A 23,543-nucleotide genomic window follows, 5' to 3' on the forward strand; every position below is an offset into this window, starting at 1 on the left:
GGCTCTAAAGCCTGGAGGATAAAATTTTATCTAATAACCCCGATTAAGGGATTAACCTACATTATCCCGACAAGTTCGCGCGGCAATGTCGTTCCGCCTCGGGAAATTTCGCGCCTCACAATTTCGCTCGCCGCAAAAGGTCTTTCCGGTCTCCGTTTCTTTTTCTTCTATTTTTTTTTTTTTTTTCATTCCCCTCCACTTCCGCAATCTCTGTCGAGCACAGTAACATTTCTCAGCGCGAATCGCGACGTATACCCCTTCGCACACCCGCCTCGCGATTGATTTCCTCCGTGCGGAGGAGACCTCTGCGACTGAGGTCAGAGGTCGTCGATCGAGAGGAGACTGGGTTTCTCGCGCGACGCACATAAAAGTTAAAGAGTTCTCGTTCGCGGCTCTATTCTCATCTACCCGTCGGCCTGTTTGGCCTCCTGGCTGGAATTATTTCCGCGGAATCGGCTTTTGTGACTCTCTTTCTCTTTTTCTTCTATACGCGCGACGATATCGGCCACAGTTCGAAAATAAAACGAAAAATGCGATTAAGGCGCCGCAGGGTTCCAACCATGTTTTTCCCACTCTTACGCATTGCTCCGCCTGTTTTTTCATCTCTCGCTGCTGTCCGACATCTAAAAGGATGCTGTATCTGATACGTATCTGCCAATTCCATTCCATTTTCTCGTATTAAATTTCGTGCGTAGAGCGCAACGTATCCATTGTATGCTTTTAGTTTTTAAGTTTTTACGTTCAGTATTTAATTTCTCGCGTAGCCAATATCGTTCTGTCGACATCGATAGCAAAACAAGCAGTGAGAAATGTTAAACGTTTCTTTGAAGATAGCATCAGAAATTTAACTTCTTACGTGTTATTTTATTAATATATTTTTTAAATATTTTTGATATTCAATGTACGATATAATTTTACTTTCTTTTTAACAAGTATTCCTCAAGTTTTCCTTTTTTTTTTTTATTAAAAAATAGAATCTCTTATCCTTTGTCAATTACTCGTCCTTTCATTTTTTTTTTTTTTAAGTTCTATAATTATAGTTATATTTTACACTTTGGTAATATAATGTCTCATTAAAATATAACACCTCAATAATGGATATTCTGCAATATTATAACAACTATATATTTCTTGCTATACAAAACCTTTTGAACTTTTTTCTACGCTTTGTCGTCTATAATCATCGCGTAACTAGCAGACTCGTTGTGCCAAGGTTCTAGTGCTTCAAACAATGGCGTACTCTGTGATACATGACGGGAAACGCCCAAAAGTTATCGGCGGACAATGCGGACAACGAAATGTCAAAAATCGTCAGGTCGAGAAATAACGACGCATTTTTGCGAGAAAGCTATCGTGCTGGCTAGCCAATTCGACCGCACATTTTACGACGCGTTACTGACAGCCTATTCCTCATCCATTCATAAATGTGACTGTGCTTTATATCCCATCATATCGGACCTTTTATCCTGTTAATGTTTATCAAGACAGTAGCACCGCTAGTTTAATTACAAATACCTTCGTTTTAATGCGGAGAACTAAGAGTTAATTGATTATTCGATTATACGATGAATGTCATCTGAAACACATCGTGTCCCGGAAACCTAGCTTTAAAACTTGGTCACCGTACACGCAATACATGTAATTCGCGTCGCCGCTGCCGAGACGCGTAAATTTCATCTCGTGACACTCGTAACTTTAACATGGAAGCGTAAGTTCCGAGCCCACGCGAAGCCGCGTAAATGTCGGCGTAGCGCTCGCTGTAAATAAAATTATTGCCGGCTACGAGAGTGAAACCTCGCGGCTGAGAAAAGTTTCTCGTAAAACTCTTACCGGATGGCACTTTGCTTGATAAACGCTTCGTTCGCGAAACGCGACAATTATCCGCGCCAGAGAAGAAACGAGACGCCGCCGATCGCGGCATTAATTTCAGCGAGAAGTACAAATGGTACACATGCATACACATAAATATGTACGCAAATACAAAAAATTTGGTCGCAACAAAATTACTTAAAATATATACTTAAAAAGATAGACAATTTTTTTTAAATAATTAGTAAGACATTTGTGAAACAATGCATACATTTCGATACTTGTTAAATATAGCGTTGTATATAAATACGATTCTAAAGATATGTATATATTGTATATATTAAATACAATTTTTTGTTGAATCTTGAATATTCTTTTCAGAAAGAGTTTAAGATTTTTTGTTTAAAAGAAGATTAAAAGTGTTATATATATGTCGCAACAAAATTACTTAAATATATACTTAAAAAGATAGACAATTTTTTTAAAAATAATTAGTAAGACATTTGTGAAACAATGCACACATTTCGATACTTGTTAAATATAGCGTTGTATATAAATACGATTCTAAAGATATGTATATATATATATTAAATACAATTTTTTGTTGAATCTTGAATATTCTTTTCAGAAAGAGTTTAAGATTTTTTGTTTAAAAGAAGATTAAAAGTGTTATATATATATAGAGATATGTTAGGGGAAAATGGTCTTAAATATTTCAAAAGCAGTAAGGATATAATTTTACGTTAATATATGTACTGGAATTCTTTAGAAATAAGCGAGATGATAATTTTCTGTTCGCGTCGCGGAAAGTAGAAAAAGTATTTTCCGGCAAAAATACTTTCCGCATACTCGCGGCAAGGCTGTAAAAAGGAAGCTCCAACTAGGGAGGGAGAACAATGCATAAACTTATTAGAGGGAAAGTGGAAGTCCTGCGGGGCGTACACACGATGTCCTCGGGGACCAAGGAAGAGAAGTAACGATGAACACGTGGTATGCACGGATGCTGCACTGATGGTAATGATAGTACTTGAAGGAAATGGTCGGGGTGGATACCGGAGGTGTAGAGGGAACGAAGCGTAATGTACAATAGAATGGACGAGGATAGAAAAAAGTCTGCATCAGAGATAGGTAATTAAGACCTAAGACGCTCGCTGACAGTGATTATCTTTATCAAAGATTAAAAGAGATTGGAGAGAGAAAGAGAAAGACGAAGATGAGCGCTTCGTCAAATCACGATAGACAAATTTAATGTATTAAAGGATAATTGTTTTTACGAAAGGAGAAAAAATTCTATAGATTGAAAAATTCTTCATTTTTTCGCAGTCTCATCTGTCAGTATAAAAAAAATATATATCTGTTAAAAATGCAATGGATATATTGATAATGGCGAAACACAAACTGTCAATAGCGTATTTTCAACGATGCAACAATGCGAATTCAATGTTCCGTTTTAATTTCGTCGTAAAAAGTCGTCGTGTGAATAATTTCACGCGAGATCATTCCCAAAAGTATCGTACACGAATGAACCGAAACCAACCACATTCTACCGATAAAATGCGGTCCCTCGGGTCAAAGAGATCGCCGAAATCGTGAGGAATCGAGAGAAAAGAATTGAACGTTTTTCATCGCGTATGCGATGACAGCAATATCGAGCCCCATCCCTTCGGGCGTTTTCGACGACGGTTTTCTAAAGTTTATTGCGAGGGTTCCGAAGAGTCGCGGAAGGGGCGTAAGTTCGCGGGCTTCGTTTCTTTTGACACAATTACGAACTCGATCCCTTATCGTTCCTCGAGAGGGACGCTTCCCGAGGGCAAGGGTGCCCTCATACCAGCCTCTTTTCGAGGACGCTATATATCGCTCGGCGTTTCCGAAGAAATGGAAAAAACGAAAGCCGGGAAAGCTGAAGAGGCAATACACGGCCGCTGAACCGCGTCAGTGTTAACTTAGGACAAATTGAAAGCACGGAGGATGGACGGCTAACTTCAATTTAAGTTTCCGCTTCGCTTTTACTCCAAGTATAATCGCTCGTCCGTCGCGTCACGCGTGAAGGGACTTTGTAAAAAGAATTTTTGATGTCGTAGAAGGGAACCGAATAATCGAAACGGCGCGATGATATCCCAATGTAAATATTCGCACGATCTCTCTTGAGAGCCATTTCATAGTCGCGTTCCATGAAAGAATATTATTTAAGCTTTTGAATCCTCGGCGATATCGAGGCTTGTAAAAAGATGTCCGGAATATTACAAAAACATAATGATAACAGTTCAATATTCTCGCTCGAATTATGAGAAAATGTTTCTTTATCAGAAATTTTATTGCATGTTATCTTTCTTAACAACTTTCGATCTTGAATTAGTTGAGCTTTGCTTATACACACACACACATATATATATAAGGCTCACTTTAAATTGAGTCTAGAAACTGTATTTTAACTTTTAAATAATTTTGTAACCAGATTCTTCCTCTTTTATGTACAATTTTAAAAAATTGTTTTTTAAAAGCAAGCTTCTAAAAGCTTAGAATAAGAAACAATGACAAATATGAAATATTCGTCTAAAAATCATGCATGACGGAAAATTGTTAACTCAGCTTCAATATCAGTAAAAGCCGCAGAGATTACTTCGATGATTTTATTATGTACAGAGAACAATGAATAGATAACCGCTATCATTTATTAAAATCTTGAAACAATGGCACCTAACCTCGTGGACATTATCGCAGGCTCTGAATGAGCATCGATGCTTATCGGTTTGAACTACGAGTAACCGAGTGAATTCTCGCACGGATAGCGTCAGAACTTTCCGGGATGTATCGTATCCCCCAAAGGTATACGATTTTCTCGCGCCACGGTTTTCTCCTCTTCTCTTTGTTCTGTCAGAAATTCTAGTTCAGTGCGTGAGAAATGATCGGAAAATATTTTTCTCAGCTCATCGATTATACCGGACCAAGTGATTATAATTTCGCAATAAATTACGCAATGTAATTCTAATACAAGTCGGATTTCTCTTCTCAGAAGATAATAATAGTCACGACTTTGACGAAAAGTGCGAAACTATATTTCCGTCAGACACGATGAACGTCATCGAGCATTAAACGATCGAAGCGAGCTATCAATGTTAACGCATTATGCGAACAGTTTCTGATGCGACCTGTTAAATCGACGAGGATGCCTTCGTTTTGAACGTCGTTGAATATTATGCCTTCGGATTCTCTCCTGAGAATTCCCCCGAGGAGTTTGTCGCACGTCGATATACACGGAGCATGTCTGCAATCTTGCGGTAATCGTGACACGTACATTGAGTAGTAACTGTCATCCAATGCGCAACGCGCCGCCGTCTTCTCGGATTTCGGAATTGGAAATTAACGAATTAATTAGCGAGCTGTTATGTTCGCGCGAGAAACGTGAGAGAATAATTTGTTACGCGCCGCGCGCGATAACAATTTCACGGATATATAGATAGATTTCGAATCGAAACCAAATTTTTGCAAGTGAAATTCATTTAATTTAATGCCACAACGAATATCCGCTCTTTATTCTCTCTCTAACCGATCGCTTTCTCTCGCGTGCATTATTTGTTCGTCTAAGTGGAACGTGAACGTAAATTGGAGCAGCCATTGGAAGCTTAGCTTATCTCATGATTTAACGATAAAGCATCGCGCTGTAAGGTGCCATCGCGTGAAAATTTATCGCAATATTGAAACAAAACAATGTATTCTTTTTTTTTTTTTTTTTTTAAAGAGGAGATATTATAGCTTGCACTTTTGCGAAATATTCTTATTCCACGGAAAATTGTATCCTTAGATTATGTTTCACTCTGTAAATAGAAATTTAATAATTGATTGCTACAAAGTGGATTACAGTTGCAACAATTTCTGGTTTTTCCCGTAAATTATAATATAAATTTAATTCTAGTAGTTTATAAATTTTAAAACTAATTATTTTTTCAATATATATACCCTATATATATACATTGATTTTATTTTAAATACACAGATTGAAATATTAAATGAAAAATTATTCAAATATTTACTTATAACAATATTCTATTTTTTAAAAATATACAAAATATAAAGAGTCTTTATAATACTTTTCAATTTATCGTGTTATATTTGATAATATCTATAACACTATCATTTACACATTGTGCGTAGAAATTATCGTGAAAATCGCCGATAATGGGAAATACGGACCATTGATCCATAATTTCCTTAAACGATGGATAATGTTCAGCGAGAAGATTCAAATCCGTGTCGCTATCGATCTAAACTTCGTGGCGGACAAAGTGCAAGTCCTCTCGATTCTAAAACGAACGATACGACGACGCCGAGTCGTCACGAGGAAATTCGTTACTTTGACGATCGTTTCCATCCAAGTTCTCCGACGGCGCACAATGAAATGAATCACATTGCTGTTATAGGCAATCGTTTGCGATTCATTTAACTTGCTAAGAGATTCTTTCCGGTAACGTCGCGGTGCGTTTAAAGTGTCATTCGGGAAAAGAAATTTTCCGAGAAGAGGAACCATTTGCGACATGCTCCGTAGTTGAACGCAGCTCGCGGATTTCCTTACTCCACTTTCCTTGCTCAAGTTTGTCGAGTAGCGATCGTTAACACCCTCGTAATCGTTATCGCGAGTACGCATTGTGAAACCAAATGGCGTGCGCACATCGGCCCACTTCAACATTTTGTTTATGACATTTCTTCCCCAATTTTGTTGTACTCCAAGCGCATAATTCGCACGAGAATTTCGCTTTGCATTACAAATAATTGTAGCATTTATCGCGTACATAATTTATACATTTTGATATTCTGCCATGTTAAAAAAAACTTAAATTTGCATATTATGTAATATTATGTCACAATTTATTTGGTATACAAGACAAAAATAAATATAAAATAAAATTTAAATGCGAGAGAATTGATACCATATGAATGGTTCGAATATAACAATCATGACGAAAAAATATTAAAAATTCAGCAAGCAAAAAATATGTTCGGAGACACTGAAAATATGAAATATTGAATTTAAAATTATATAAATATTTCTATTATCAATATTGTTATAACCTGTAAGAAATTTAGTTTCAATCATAATTTTTGCAATCTAATTTTTAAAAAATCACCGATATTTATAAATTATAAATAAATCTCCGAAAAACATCTCTCCAGAGTATTCATTTTAATATATTTTATTTACACAAAATTTTTAGTCCTGTTCGCTTCTGTAGGTGCAACTGTGGCATGTAGATCATGCGTGGCATGTGACGCAGCCAGCACGCATTTGCATATTAGAACGACGCACGCCATCATATGTGCGTAAGAATGTTTAGGAAAAAATGGAGCGCTAGTGAAAGGAAGCTCATATGAGCTCACACATATCAGCGCCGAGCAAAGCAAGGTTGACGGAAGGGTGGCAAAAAGACTCGCCGCAGAGATAACCACATTCAAGATATTCGAGCAATTTCAGCCGTAGGAATATTCATGAACGATGCTGCGGTTGCTTGCCTGTACTGTTCCGCTTCTATTCACTCTATACGGATCACCTCTATACGGTCGGGGTCAGAGAGCTCGCTCCACATAGCAGGAGAGCCGTGCAAATGAGAGAGGCCGTTGAGAAAGAAAGAGGGTGGTCGATGGACGAGCACTTGCCCTGAGGTGGAAAATGAGAAAGAGAAAGACAGATAGTTACCGAGGTTAAATGGCGACATTCACGCTTCAATTATTTAAAGTGCGTAGATAAAACCGATAACAAGGCACAATTTGTCATGGCAACTTCCAACCATTTTGAGCATTTGCTCGAGATGACGAGGTAATCGGTCACACGAGTGGACAGAGAGCAATAGAAGGGAGAAAAAGATAGCGCGGTATCCAGAAATAAATTACACCGGATTATACGATTCTGTGCTACTTTCTAAATTCGCTATTCCAATCACTAAAACGATATAGCCGTTTAATCCAGCCATAAAGAAAACTCAAGGACTTCGCGCTGTCGTCTAAAGCACGGAGCCTCGTTCTTGCGTAATTTACTTTTACAATAAGAAGTACCTCGTCCGATTCGGGTGAAAATTTTTCTTCGAGGCTAAAAGCCGAGGAAAAATAAAGAAAATCTTATTTCGTCAAGACTTCACAATCTCCTCTGATTTTCCGACTCAGAAACGCTAACTCGCGAAGCCGAGACTTTATCGCCAAACCTCCGGAACCAAGAAGAAATTCGAACTGCAGCGCGCGCAAGACAATTTGCGAAATCGCGATCGCCTTGAGGCTGGGAAATCGAAAACCCATGATTGCAATTTGTGCTTGCAAGCGTTGTACAACGTCGTCGTGGTAACATGACTACGGGCTGCTTGCATTGTCGTATAACGCTAAGTTTCTGCGTTGCGAACCGCATTCCATGTCTCGCTGCATCGTATAAATTTCGTATAAACCAGCAGCACTAAACTCAATTCTATTAAACTATATATCATGATAATTCATCATCAGATTATTTTGTTGATTTTGGAAAAAATAATTGCGATTATTATTAATAATTATTATACTAAAAAAACTAATATGCAGTTGAAAGAGATTCAACCGTGAAAAATATAATTTCAGATTTTAATGCACTCGGTGCACACAGTTTTACGGATTCGAATTATCGCAAATGTTACAGCTACACCCATTTTTCGTTACACAATTTTATAATTCCAAGTTTCCTTCTATTTGTAAATAAAAAAATGTATGAATCGACACGCGTCGATGTGAAAAAAATACGATATTTCCATGCCGGTTCAACAGAGCATATTTAAAAAAAGAACTCGAAACACAATATACTCGATTATTACAAAATTGGGATTCCTATATCGGAACGTCAGTTTTTGGCGATGCGTATTATCGTATATATGCATTGTTCCACCGTATTCATCTCATCGTCAAATATCGATATAGTTTTTTTTTATAGTATAGATAGTTTAACTTGTTATCGTTTACTAGTAGGATCGAACAAGTATTTGTTTTTTTATTTGCAACTCTAATCGATACTACACAATCTTGTTACTGGTCACGTCTATTTAAAATTCTTTTAATTCTTAAAGACACGACTTTAAAAATTTAGAAATTATTTTTCTTAGAGATATATTCTTTATAATTGAGAACTGTCATAGTATCAATTTTTCTTACTTTCAAACAGAATCAATTTCCGATTTATGAATAATTTATACATAACAAAATGTTTAAGTTAACTTGTTATAAAGTTCCGATGCAATTCTTAATGATTTGCACAGTATTTCGAATATTTCGTACTGTCCCATTAATACGATTATCGAGACTATTTCTCACCGTTAACGAAAAGATGCTGGTAAACAGAAGAGGGTGGCAAATGCCGGAAGTGACAGTAGTGCTAATCGGCGATTCCCCCATCCTCTCCCTCTCTCCGGGTCATCCCCTTGCACCGGAAGTGTCACCGAAGGTCGGATTTACGGCCGGGAACGGGTTCAGGAGGGATCATATATTTAAGGTCGTATATTTCGGTTCCAGAACTTTTTTAGAAATTTATCGTGTAACAGTAATATCTATCACTTCGTTCGTGCCAGAAAAGTGAGACAAGTTTTAATTTTATATAACCTGTTTAATAATATTTTAATCGTGCTAAATAATTCAATAGATGGTCAATAAATAATTATTATAAATGTGACAAAAGCATGTTGCCAATATCAGGATATTGGCTGTCAAATGTCGCGATGATTGAATGTGAATAAAAGATAAAAGCGACGACAAATTCAAATCCTTGAAATGTTGAAAACATTTTAAAAGAGCATTTAAGAATGATAAATTTATAATGTCGCATGCTTTCTATATTTTCGTGCACTTTTATGCGCTTTTTCCTTTCTTCAGAAATAAAATTTTGAAAAACACTTACCTTAAGTGCAGAAGATGTAGAAAATACACATGACGAGAACAAATTCTATATCTGCCATCACAACGCGATATCATTAATCTTTTATTAATGGTTGATCATTAGCCTACATTAACTTTTACTTTATCACTCAATCAAAAATCAAGTGGCCATGAAAAACGTCGATCTAGTTCGTGAAAATATATCATTTTTGTAGGAATTAAGAAGTTTTACCGTTAATATAAAATAAGTATATCCTACCGACATGTTTATGTCTCGTCATGCGTGTTGTCGAGACAGGTTATTTGTCTAAATTTTATTATATCCCCTGTTATTTGAGCGTGTTGTGTTGTTCGTTGTCGAGACAATAGCCTTGTTATTGCGAGCGAAAATCAGCAGGTAACCGCTACGGCGACCTTCTCGAATAATCCGCGTATGTTAACCGAAAATAAAAGACTGTTGACGATTTCGGAGAGAAGGAAGGCAGAAGACCGTTTCCAGCGAAAGAGAAAAGACGTGTTTTTGCGTAGACAAGCCGCTCGAAAATCTCCTGGCGAATCACGCGAAATAAAGGAAACTGTATACGCGCATCTATACTTATATAATTAAACTGCATTTGATTGAAGTTGAATATTCATATCCTTTATTTTATTTTTTTAAAATAAAATCCAAATCCGCGTTTAAACCTACATTTTTGATTGTGTTAAATATTATATTTGATTATCATGCAAGTTTAAGTTTCGTTGCCACGTCATCAATCAAAAAATATTTATAAAAAATAACTTCAAAAAATGACGATAGTAGAATCAATGATCGTTATTTTTTATCAATACGTTATCGATTTGTGTTTCGACATTTTGCCTTTTATTTGCCAGCATCTATTGGTCTCTCGTCTCTCGACTCGCCACCCTTGAATTTTAACATGCCAGAAACAAAACGACGACAGTGATGAATGCGTCGAAAAAGCAAACTATAAAAGACACTCGTTCACCCCGACAACTTTAATCATCGCGCGCGTTCTCGCGATTGAAATAAAATCGGTGAAGGATCGTTTCGATGGAAATTTACGTCGTTAATAAGATATGAAGCTTTTAGCAAAGGCACAAAAAGCGCCTATCGTGGCGACGAAGGGTAGATTTATGGTGGCGGATGGGTGGCTGCGCCCTGGATTCGACAAAGGTTAACCAGTTCGCCTGTTTATTTTCGTTGCAGGACGACCCATGGTTCATCCGCCGAGTCAGATGGTGACGGCGAACGAGGGCGAGCCCCTAGACATTATCGTCGAGTTCTGCGCCGAGCCGAGTTACACCAAGGTTCTCTGGATGTCGGAGGAGCGCGTGTACACACCAGATGCACCCTCTCACGACGGGGTCCGAGCTCTCGGAATCGAGGTAAATTTGCATGTCTTGCTGCATCAAACATTGCTCGCGCGCCCGTATATCTTCGGGGTTCCTCTACTCTACTCGTTCAAAGATTAACGTAAATTCAGGTTACACAAACAGGTTAAATATATAAATATATTGGTCTATAATTATAAATTCATTTGCAATCCCCGTTGAATAACGATACATTATTCGAACGCTCGCCGATTATTTCTTCTCCGAATAAAAAAAGATTATAAAGATTGGGAATGGGATTTTACTTTAATCAGTTCATAATGCTTTTAATTGTAAATGCATTATATGTTAAATCAATTTTTCAATTGAAATGTTAATAATCACGAAATTAATACGTGAACTGTCAGTTTTTTTTTCCAGAATGTTATTATCGCTGTAAATGATTGCTTATTTATCTTATCAATCATATAAAAATAAATGTTTGATTACTTTTATCGATATTAATAGCAATGTCGTAATATATATGTGATCAGTTTGTTTTTTCTTTGTGAAATACATTTTTATTTTACGGGGAAAAACCTCCGCGAGAGTAAGCTAACTGATATTGCACTTCCAAGTGCATTTCATCGGTCATATGTTTCCACTTTACAGAAGGGAAGTAATTGCAAATAGTGAATATAAAAATTGCAATCTTTGCACAGTAAATAACAAACGCTCCGTAACAAAACTACACAAAAAATACATTGATTATATATCAATAGTTTGCAAATATTTATTTCTTATATCGCAGCAATATTTAACAGTTAACGATATAATGAAATATTTACTTAAAAATATTTCTTCTTTTTACATAAGACTCTTCGTTTTAAAATCCTTCGTTAACTCTACTCGAGATTATACAGAAGCTGAATGAAATAACAAAGTTTGAAAAAAGATACGGTGATTCGGGCCGCTACTTTGAATATTTGTTCGAATGACCTTTTTCCGGCGAAATCGTGCCTTCGTGCGCTGTAAAAATGCCGCGCAAAAAAAAAAAAAAAGAGTGATTCGCGCTTCGCGTGAAAATCCGTCGTCTTTTATAATATGGACAGGAATTATGTTTGTACACCCGCTCGGGGATTACACGCTCTCCGGAGACCCGTTTAGTCCTTTGACGCGAAAATTATGCCGCTACCCTGGTGCGGACGTTCGCGCGATATCCGAGATACTGCGACACGACTTGGCATGGGGGAGAATAGAGGGAGAGGGCGAATGGGGGAACTATGAGAACTGGAACAACCACGTTGTGCGTCGCATCACGGAAACGCGCAGCAAGCGGAGGGAACGAGATGAAAAGGAATGCAGAGCATGTGGCGGCAGGCGTATAGTGATGAGATTCACATACATATATATATATATGTATATCATAATATATTATATATATATATATATATATGTATATCATAATGTATTATATATATATATATATATATATATATCATGATGTATTATATATATATATATATGTATATATACTACGGGAATATTATGCAGGAACCGGCCTCGCGCGCGCATGACTACATATACACGCTTATTTCATTTCCGCAGCCGGCAAACTTCTTTCTCAACGCCCGAGCGGAGACGGAATCCGCGCGAGATAGCTGCATCATAAAAAGGACGGATTAACCATTTTTTTCCAGTCCAGGACCGGGCGGGCGCAAACAATGCGACGGAGCTTTGCGAGAGGATTTGCCGATGCACCCGGTGTGTGTGTGTGTGTGTGTGTGTTGCGTTTGTTTTTATTAACGTTTGATCCTCTTCGCTCCTCCGCGCGCGCAGTCTGATTTCGCGGCGCGAGTAACGAGACTAGCTCCCGCTCGATACCATTGGAAATTGCAGATTTTATTGGGAAGCGCGATCATGCGGGCATACAATATACGTGTATGTATATGTATGTACATACGCACGCATTGCTGCACGCACTGCTTGTAGATATAATATTTGAGAAATGCATTTTTTTACAGAGAGTTGTAGAAACGTTCTCTTGCGCTTCCTATACTTTTTGCAGCGGTTTAAAAGAGAAATATGTATATCGTTAAAAATTGATAACGGTTGACGTAGGTTTTTTTCTGATCGTCGCGAATATTAGGCAATAATATTATCAGATATTATTGAGATGCTTTTTTCATGATATATTTTGTGTTATCATACAAAATTTTGTATTCTGTATCGTAAAAGAAAGAAAAGTAGCATTAATAATCTATACATGTTCTATTATTTTATATTATTGCATATTTTTACGAGTAAATCAACTCCAAAGGAATTACAATTACATTATAACAACATGAGGATAAAAGAAAGAATATGATATACCAAAGGGATTTTTAAAAATGCTACAAAGACGAAAAGGGAAAAGAAAATCAGAATAAATAGCGATAGGTCAAAGTAAAAGAAATCTCAAATATGTTATCAGATAAGAATAGCGAAATGTTAAAAAGGGGCAAAAGGGACAACGAAAGATAAAAAGAGCACGACAGAAACGAGATCAGAAACTCACCAAGAGAATAGGTTAATAGAAGATGGAGAAAAATGTTGGAAAACCTCGATAGAAAAATCTCGAACGACCAAAAAAGGTAGAATATGTTAGCAAAGAAATACTGAGCACTGTAAAGGCAAACGGATAGCACGAGAGCGAGAAGAAAAAACGAAAGTCAGGAAAAAGTTAGAATGTGTTAGTGGAGAAAGTTTGAACAAACTGGAGTCAAAGAGAGAGGGAGATACGTGTGTGTGAGGGAGAAAGGAAGATGGTCAGGTGAAGAAGGCACAAGCAAAGCCAAGATGTCGGGGTAGCAAAGAAGGCAGAGATGGAAAAATACACACACACACACACAGAGATAGAATGAGATGAAAGTAACAAGAAAAGGAAGAGAGCGTAGACGGGAGGCAGAAAAGGAAGTGAGAGAAGGATGCGGGCAGAAGTCGTGAATAGAGAATACAAGTAGAACGGGTCAACGGCTGGGGAGGCACGAGCCTCCGGATGGAAATCGAGGGTAGGAGATGGGGAAAGGCTGAAACGCGAGGTTAAATGGAGCAAGAAACTGCGACTCCTTGCATGCGAAAAACTCACGAAGATCTTCGCGACGACGACGACGTCTGCTTCGAATCGCGGCGACAAAATATCGCCGAGAAACTGCATTGATCTCGCCGGTGAATAGCAGCGCGATTCAATTACGCAAACATATTTCTCTTCGATCGCGTCACCAATAAAATGCATACACAGGAAAACATCCCCGTTGCTTCGATATTAAAAGAACACAATGACATGTCGTGTATATTGAACCGGATATATCTCTCGCGATCGGAACGATGGAGGTCTTTTATGAAGTCGTTGTATGCCCTGGTGGTATGGTGTTTTAGAATAAGATCGAAAACGGAAGCGTTACGTAGCATCGCGATCGCTTCAATCTCACAATAGGAGGAAAATATCGAGTATACAATTATGACACGTTTGTGTCATTCAACATACATTTCTTATGATAACAATTCATAAATGGTATATTTTTATGACTCTGTGTGAAATAATATATAAATCATATTTTTGAAAACTGATGGATAAATGCTTTATATTTTTTTGACATATATCCTCTTTCTTGTTCTCCTCGTTTTTATGATTATTAAAAAAGTATCTCAATTTGCAAAAAAAAAATGTATATTTATACATATACTTTATTGTAATGAGTCAAAATACTTAGTTTACACATTTTAATTTCGGTACAATTTTTTATACTAAATTATTTTCTAATAATAATAAATACTGAAACAAAATATTTCAAATATTTTTTTTTAATTTAGCTTGTAGTAGATTTATTATATACGGATATTTTATATCACCGAAATGATATCCGATGATGATTATCTGATATCATGTATGTATTTATATTTTGTGGCAAAAAGAAAGCTAAAATATTTTTAAATGTATTTTTTAATAACATATTAAAATCTACACAACAAAAATCATGCCACGATTAGCTATGACCTACATATAATGACGAATAAATCTTCTGAAATCGTACCAATACTCGTCGAGAAATAACTTTATATATTTTCTTTCTACGGACCATTAGTATAACTTTCCTATTAGGGTCAATTATCCTATAAACCGGAAGTTTCTTGGACCTATGACCGGCTTAATACGATTGATTTTTCTATGAACAAAGAAAGGAAGTCGCAGAAAGGAGGAGTCATTATAGGTACTAGTAATAAGTAATAGAAAGTAATAAGACGTTTTTCAAGAGGATGAAAAGCGCAGAGAGATCGGGAGGGTGTGTAGATTGGGAGGCTAAAAAGGAAGGTCTAAGAAGAAGCAGTCGAAAGTAAGATGGATAATTGAAGCGAGAACATAGAACGTAGCCGGAAGTTCCCAGTTTCCTCTGGCCGGAAGTTTTACGTGAAAGTTTAATCGTAAAGATATAAAAGGGCAGCTCTGGCTCGATAAGAGAACGACTCTGAACGACTGGATGGACGTTATCGAATCGCGAGTTAATGAGCATTATGCGATAAAAATGTCTCGGTCTGGAACCTGACCTGCGGCAACCAAATCTCAGTGGCTTAATGTTATGAAAGCGCTATGAAAGCGTTCTTCATAAAGATCTGTGCGAGCTTCGTTTCATCATCATGAATTGTAGCTGCTGTCGTTACCTCGGCTGAACTAGTTGAAGAAAACTTTCGAAATTCTCTCTAAAGTGTCTCAACTGACATCTTAAAGTGGGGGAAAATGATTAGATATGTCAAGATCGTGACTTTTGATCTCTAAATAAGAAATTCTGTTAACTCGCAGAGAGTCATTTTCAATGAAGAATGTAATAGAACCGTAAAAATATTGTGCTTATTGTTAGTAAATTCTGAATTTTAGGACCAATGAAAGCTCAATCTTGTAGTTGACAATTCGACAACTTTCGACACATATTAATTAAATATTTCTATTAATCAGAAAGAAATATTTTTATCGGTTCTCAATATTAAGAATATAAATATGATATTTTTTAAATCGGCCAACAGAGCCAAAACACAAAAAAATTAATTATTTGGAACTGTATCTCTTGGTTTGAGATCACTAAGTTCCATATATAAATTAATCTCGAAACTTACATATGGCTCTATAGAAATAGGCTCTGTTGGCCGATTTAAAAAACATCATATTTCTATTAATATAGTTCCTCGCAATCTTGATCTTTCGCAGAAATGACACATAACACATAGATGAAAAGCAATACTACAAACACACATTCCGTCTTGATCTTTTGCAGGATGGGGGCACAGAATCGTGTTACAGGACGACCTTACGTTTCGAGACGATTCAGTGGTCCCACGCGGGAGAGTGGCTGCTGCTGGTCCGTTCGCCGGAAGGGATCGCCGAAGCTTCCGTTCTGCTCAATGTGACGCGCGCTTCCGGATACAGCCATGCCCAAGTCCGGTCAGCGAGTATCGCGTACCTTCTGCTCTGCCTGATCCTGCAAGCATTCCTGCAGGAACATCGTCGCTGAAGCGACCCGCTGGCGAAGCCAGGCGGAAGAAACCTCGGCGAAACTTCTGGTGACGCGGATGTCAGCTTTTCCAAAAATGACGAAAAGGAAAAGCGCAAGTTTCTCTGTACATATAATACACTGAGGTCCTCTTTTTCGACGAATTTGCCCCGCGCGATTCACGCGTTTGTTGACGAAAACGCGCGTTTGTCCAACACGCGATACCTTGTGTATCTTTAATATCGCGACATGCAATAGAAATTCGATGAAATCGCTCACGCCCTCGGCGCGAATTACTACGGCCTTGGTGTTCCTCAGATCTTATAGCGAATTCTCTTGTTCTATCTTGGACGATTCCATAGAAGACACGTTTACAAATTGTTTGACAATTGCGAGGAAGAGCGCGACCCGCTGCCGTCGTCGTACGAAATCTTTAGACGAGAGACTCGCGTCTGTATGAACGAGTATCCATGCGATCGAGAAATGGTTCGAAAAAAGAAAAAAGGAATTCGATTTCTCTGGCCTTATACGAAAATAGCGAAGGAGAGAAAGGAAGAGATCGCGCGGGCGATACATATTTATATAGAGAGAAAATTTGTAAACTACGAATTTATGCGCGCTGACATTCGCGCGACATATACGCCGTACGATGTGTATATATTTGTATAGGTAATATAAATAATAAAGCCAATGTTTACGAATTGTGGAACGCGACGTTCCCGCATGTTAGGGATCAGAACGAAAAGAAGACCAATTTTTTTCTGTTCTTTTTTTTTTCATTTTTTGTCATTCGCGAATTTTTTGCAAATGAAAGGAAGCGCGCGAGATACGGCTTGTGGCGGATATAAATTCAAATTTTGTGCCGAACTATAATTATTATAATATTGCGAAGCAAACTGCCATATAATAAAGTATGGTGAGCGATATTGCCTATAATAATAATAACGAAATGATGAGAAACGAACGAGCAGAATGATGTAACACGGCAGAAGAAGAAGAGATCGTTGCAAACTTTAATAAAAAAAAAAAACAAAAAAAAAAAAAGATACGCGATCTCTCCTGCATGCCCCAGAACGTAAGTTCGTGCTACCGGATGAGAAACAAACTTAATTGTCCTACGTCAAATATTCCCGAAGATAGGGCGGCTAAAATTAAATAAATTGTTGTATATTACTTAGGTAAGTAGAATTTGATAGCGTGTATATAGTGACTGTAAATGCGTAGATTTATCGTACGCCCGTACATGACGAATTATACAGTGTGACGCTGTTAGAGATATATTTATTATTCGTTGATATATTTTTATAAAGTTTTATTTAGCTATAAGTTCTCGTTCGCCTTCCCCATCCACCCCGAATCTCGTTCGCACGATCATAAAGCTCGTTTCGTTAGGCAGAGAGAGAATGAAAGAGCAAAGCGATGGCGGCGCCTTGAGTTTACGAACTTTTCAACGAGAACCGTTACAATAAAACTAATACTATGTCCTACGAACGTCCTAAATTGAATGTAGCTGTAGTTCATCGTGTGAAGAAACATGAAACATTGTTGTCCTTACGATACTTTCATCTACCGAATTTGGGCGGGACAGCGTCTCGTCTCGATTCCGCTTCTTTCGAGCGTCTTTAATGTAATTTTTTTTTTTTTTTTTTCGTAAAAATTCGGTGGTTCCTAATTTTGTAAAGATAGAATTTGTACTTGGCATGCCGACGACTAACGATAACCCTTACGATAATGTCGGTGCGTCCTATCCGCGCGCGCGCGATCGCAGTCGGTACTACCTATAGATACGAAATAAACATACCTGATGTCTTCACGTTAATTTAGTCTACTCGATGAACCCGACTTGTTTTCAGATCGCTAAGGTGTTACAAGTAAGCAACGTGGTGTAATCGTTGTACCCAATGACGCCTAAGAGTTCAATAAATGATATTTACAATAATCGTGCTGGTGTCTACTAGTATATATGCATTTAAAATGCTCCCTTTATGCTCCATGTTTTTTCATATTTTTTATTCTATATCAATTTAGTTCCTATATCGTAGTATGTTTTATCGAAGTATAATATCCATCAATTTTTTTTGCGCAAAATTTAGCGCAATATATGTATATTTATATCGTATGTAATATAAATTAATTGTTTATTTTTTAAAACTAGGTATTGAAGAAATCCTTAAAGGTAAGTATAATCAATACTTTTAATACTTTTTTAATACTTTTAATATTTGTCATTATATCTGCGAGCTTTTCAAGAGATCGTCGCAATTACATTTGTTTGATAACTTTAAATGGCCAAGACTGTATATCGTAAGCTTCATCGATTTGACAAAAGAAAGATTTATTAAACGGATTATAAAGATTACAAAACTTTGAAGATTTCCTTCTCCGAAATGTGTGTTCGCGAAAGAAACACGGATTGGGTTTCTTTAATAAAATAAGGTGAAGGTCTTAAAGCTTTCGAATAAGCCCTAAGTAGAAGGAGCCGGAGGCTCGCAGATATGGACGAATTACTTTCACAAAGAAATCAGGCGAAGAATCCTTTCAACCAACGTGACCGACTTTACAGCCATTTCCTCCCAAATGGTTTTTACCCGCGGTTTGAACTGTGACATTTGAGACCTAGTCTGTTCTCTATTACTTCTTATCCCGGCCGTTTCCTGTTATTCCGGAAGATTTATATCCGTTTCTATATGCGATGAAAATGTATCGCATGTGTTCCTGGCTAGTTATACGAAAATACACGAAACACTCGAGAGGACATTAACTCGAATTTTAATGGTTTAATTCTCTTCGATTTTTGTTAATCAATGATTTTGTAATCGTCTGCATTTATATTTATGAAAATTGTGTTAATTAATATAGAGACCAGATAAATTCTCATTAATTTTAGTTTATTAAACTACATATATTTCGATTTGCTTAATAAACTCATTCATTTGACATTAATTAACTTCCCTAAAGCGTTCCTAAACTAAGCAATCGAAATCAAAAATATTGAATTCCTTTTTAATTAGCACGTCGCTGTCGCTCAACAACATCTCACGATAAGAAATTAATTTTTTTTTTTAAATTGCATATGTCAGATCGCACCACGCCATATCGTGCACGATATCTAGGAACGTCTCTCGCTAAATTGCGCCACGTCGGAATTCGGTGGCATTAAAATTGGCCGCGTTATGTCTCGCCACGTATGCATTATATGCATATACACACATATACATATATATTATATATATATATGATGAAAATAATTTAATTCGCAATACTAACACGCAGCGTACCGTGGCAAATGCGCTAACCAAGTCACGTGTAACAGCCGCGTTAACTGGCGCGTATACACGTGTATATATTTCTCGGCTTAAATATAACGAGCTTTCGCTACACGAACGTCGCGGTGAAGACAGCAGCAGGGCGGGGAGCAGAAGGAGGAAGGAGAGATGGTGGTGGTTTCAGTTTGCAGGAAGCCCGGAATCGTTTCGTCTCTTCCTTCGCGCGCGCGGCGGAACAATCCGGCTTTGTCTCCTAGAAGCGCGCCGCTTCCTATATACCGTCACTACCACTTGGCCGCAATTTCAGCTTTTCAGACATCGCCGGCAGATTGAAGAGGAGACCCCGTGTGGGAGTGAAAAAAAAAAGAGGGAGCGATCGGGTCGCTTCACCGCAGTGTGATGAATTTCACGTTCGGTTGGCCTATCATTAATAATAATTACGTCGCCCGCGAGAGATCCGATTAATCTCGATGGTTCCAGTCTGACTGTCCGGTGTAACCATCAGGCATTCGTCCATTCATCGTTCTGAACACGTTTCACTGAATATTTCATAGACTGCTGCAGTATGTCTTATGCGATCTTTATCTATTTCACTTGTACGTCTGACAAGTACAAATGACAATGCATGACGAAATAGCCATAACAGTGACAACCCGTTTATTATCGCGGAGAATGAAAAAAAATGGATTTTAACAGATGCAGACGTATTCGCTCGTTTAAAAATCAGTTCGTTAAATTGCTCGATGCTCGAAATTAATAAATAACATTAACATGACATTTGAGATAAATTTCTTTTCTTTGAAATTTCGGCCGAAAACGATGACACGAGAAATGCTTGTAAACTTCCCTATATATAAATTGGTTTTTTACTTTGAAACGTTTTTGCAATCTGTGTATTTATGCACCCCAAACTTTGCAATGTTGCGATTGTATTATCTCGTGAGATTTAAAATGGGTATATGAAGAAAATTAGGTTCAGGATTTTCGTGGCTGAGTCGGCGACTTCTCGTGATCGTTCTGACTTTAATTTTATCGGTCGGAGACCCAGTCGATCCTCCTAATACATAATGGATCCCCCAGGCCTACGGTCCGAAGCTCCAATCGAATTAATGCCGAAGACAGCACTTTTTTTCATCCCCTCTCTCACTAGATTAATATCGTGGGAATTCTATACGTAGGGTCACTCTGGTTTGTATATCGAAATTTCGCGATAAAGATTCTTCTTTCAAAAATAGCTAAACATTAAAACAAACGAACAATTTTAACAATTAGTTTGTAACATCGTTGAATTATATAATACCTACATATTTGAAGTACCTTTAAATTCAATCATTTTATATACTAGCTTTCAGAGAATAATTCAAATTAAATTTTTTTCCGTGAACAATAACTGGAAAAAGTAATGCGGTTCACAATAGATAATAGAAGAGCTATAACGAGTTAAAAGTTAAAATTTGTTAGCTAAATATTTTCCAAAACTTTCCATTTAATTAAAAAATCTTTATTGCATAAAGTTAGAGCGAAAACGTTTCGACAACACGAATGCATTTAGCAATGTTTCTTTTTTTTATTGAGATTTTTGATTAATCATTAACGATTAGTTTGCCATTATCAGAATAAAAAGAACGTATTTTTGTATTAATGTTTAACACGAGACAACGGTTATAATCTTATTTATGTTATTTATATTATCTTGCTGCTTAACCTTAAGCATAGGTAAAGTTAGATACAATGTCTTCCTCCTTTTGTAGTATCTACCTCAGAGTCTCTCACAAAACTCTATAAAGAGCGACTTCAAGAGCGTGCAGTTTAAAGTCTCGTGTTATCTTCCCTCGCTCGCGTACGTCAAGGTAGTTTTAACAATAAACTCCAAAACGGTAATACATTGCATCATTACTCTTAAACGTTACGTAATAAAGAGAAGCAAGAAAAATATGGATAGTACAAAGTTTGATAGAAAGTGTGAGAGCGTGTGCACAACTTGTTCCATAAATTTTGAAATCTTATATACCCTGTCCTAAAAAAAATTATTTCATAGTTAAATCCAAGTACAATTTGAGATTAAAGATCTGCAACATACAGGGTAGAGCTTACTTTAGCTAAACTTATTACATCAGCTTAGTCTTTGGTTTTGTATAAACTGCTCGTTTCAAAGAAATGATTCTTTACTATAAAATTACGTCGCATAAATTATGGTTTCAAAATAGCCCTCCGCCTGTTTAAATATCATTACGTCATTTGTCGTCCCGTGTCATCGTTATCAAACACTGTTGTACACCCGGTTATTGTATTTATTTTCTCCAAAGTTCAGTCGACTGCCATTCACAATTAAACACGCCGTAGTTGAGAGTCGGGAACGAATAGCTATCTTTGTTGTGCGATATTGCCGGCATCTATCTTACTACAGCGTCCTGTCTCCGCTGAAAATCAAGTTCATCAAGGGTAGACAATTAACAAGAACGAAGCTACGAAACGCTCCGTAGCGACGCCTTCGTCCTCGAGGAGGAGCGAATAATGCCTACGTGGAGCCAGTAAATTACTCTTAACTTCTCGGAGGGTAAAAATTACGGAGTTGTAAGGCTAGAGGAACACCCGGGGAGGGCTTAAACCTCCGTCGCCTCGCGAGAGGCCATAATTCTCGCGCTATCTACACAGAAATTGCTCCTTGCCTCGTCCGGGGCTAGCAGCCACCCGCGGGAATCGCTCGTCATTTATTTATTTTCCCGCTTCCCACCGGGACGTGCACGTCAGAAAGCGCGAAATATATACCCGAGGACACACGTGATCGAGATCGTCGCCGCACGTCGTGGATCGTTCACGACGCTGACATTCGCAAGATAATTAGACGAGAAAAGAGAGTTAAATGATATAGGCGAATTCAAGATTATGTCGTCAAGGATCGGCGTCAACATTTTTTCAAGTCGAGAGTACGCAAAATTTATGATACTTAATGGCGAAAATACAAACAAGAAATTTAACGATAAATAATGAAGAAAATACATAATAAATTGATTGTGATAGAAAAAATATTCCAGGGCTACATGTATCATTTTCTAAATTAATAGATGTAATACATTTTTTATTATATATTATCTATTGTATGCATTGGTTTAATGTTGGTCTCTCAAAAACTCTTGTAAATTATTATTATTACATCTAATATTTAAAAAAAGGAATCCTGCACTTGTACTTTTCTATATCTCTCATCGCAATATATTTTCATGCTGATTGATATTGTTTGATAAAATATTAACTATTCATTATATATATATTTTTAATAAATTCAAAGTAAGTGTATTGCACGATATTTTTACATTGTACTGTCTCCTACAATAATCTTATTAACAACCTTTTAAAAGTCATGTTATTAAATAATCCGTTAATAAATTTTTAATGACAGTATCAACTCATTTTTTGTCTGCGCTTTAAATTTTCAAAAAGTTCTATTAAGATCCCGCTATAATAAATGCTATAAATATTCAGCAAACTGAATATATTTAATAACAAAATCTATATAACGTTTTGAAGTATAGGTAAACGAACTTGTCTAGCTTATATCTTTACTGGATATCCGTATCCCCTTAAACTCGCGTCTTCATAAGAGCAGCGATGTTGGAAACCACGCTTGTGAGTAAACGGTAAAATCACGCTCTAAATGCTAATTCGTCCATTTTCTTGGCTCGTCTCGTGAAATCCGTGAAGGACCTTTGCGTTGCAAGACCACCCGTTGAAAATTCGTCCTTCCATATCGGGCTTCAGG

General features: G+C 37.1%; 1 protein-coding gene across 9 annotated transcripts in view; it reads left to right on the plus strand.

Annotated features, from left to right (window-relative positions):
- tei (irregular chiasm C-roughest protein teiresias) overlaps positions 1–18,456 on the plus strand; it is a 325,060-nt gene extending 306,604 nt beyond the window's left edge. For all 9 annotated transcript variants that reach the window (XM_085480183.1, XM_085480181.1, XM_029300679.2 and 6 more), the window contains exons 10-11: positions 10,892–11,070; positions 16,302–18,456. In XM_085480183.1, coding sequence (XP_085336309.1) covers positions 10,892–11,070; positions 16,302–16,538 — 416 coding nt within the window. In that variant the 3' untranslated portion in view covers positions 16,539–18,456. The remainder of the gene's footprint in view (positions 1–10,891; positions 11,071–16,301) is intronic.
- Positions 18,457–23,543: the final 5,087 nt, after the last annotated feature.

This window comes from Nylanderia fulva, unplaced genomic scaffold (genome assembly GCF_048542155.1).
Source record: "Nylanderia fulva isolate GAGA-0341 unplaced genomic scaffold, ASM4854215v1 Scaffold14, whole genome shotgun sequence".
Classification (NCBI taxonomy): Eukaryota; Metazoa; Arthropoda; class Insecta; order Hymenoptera; family Formicidae; genus Nylanderia; species Nylanderia fulva.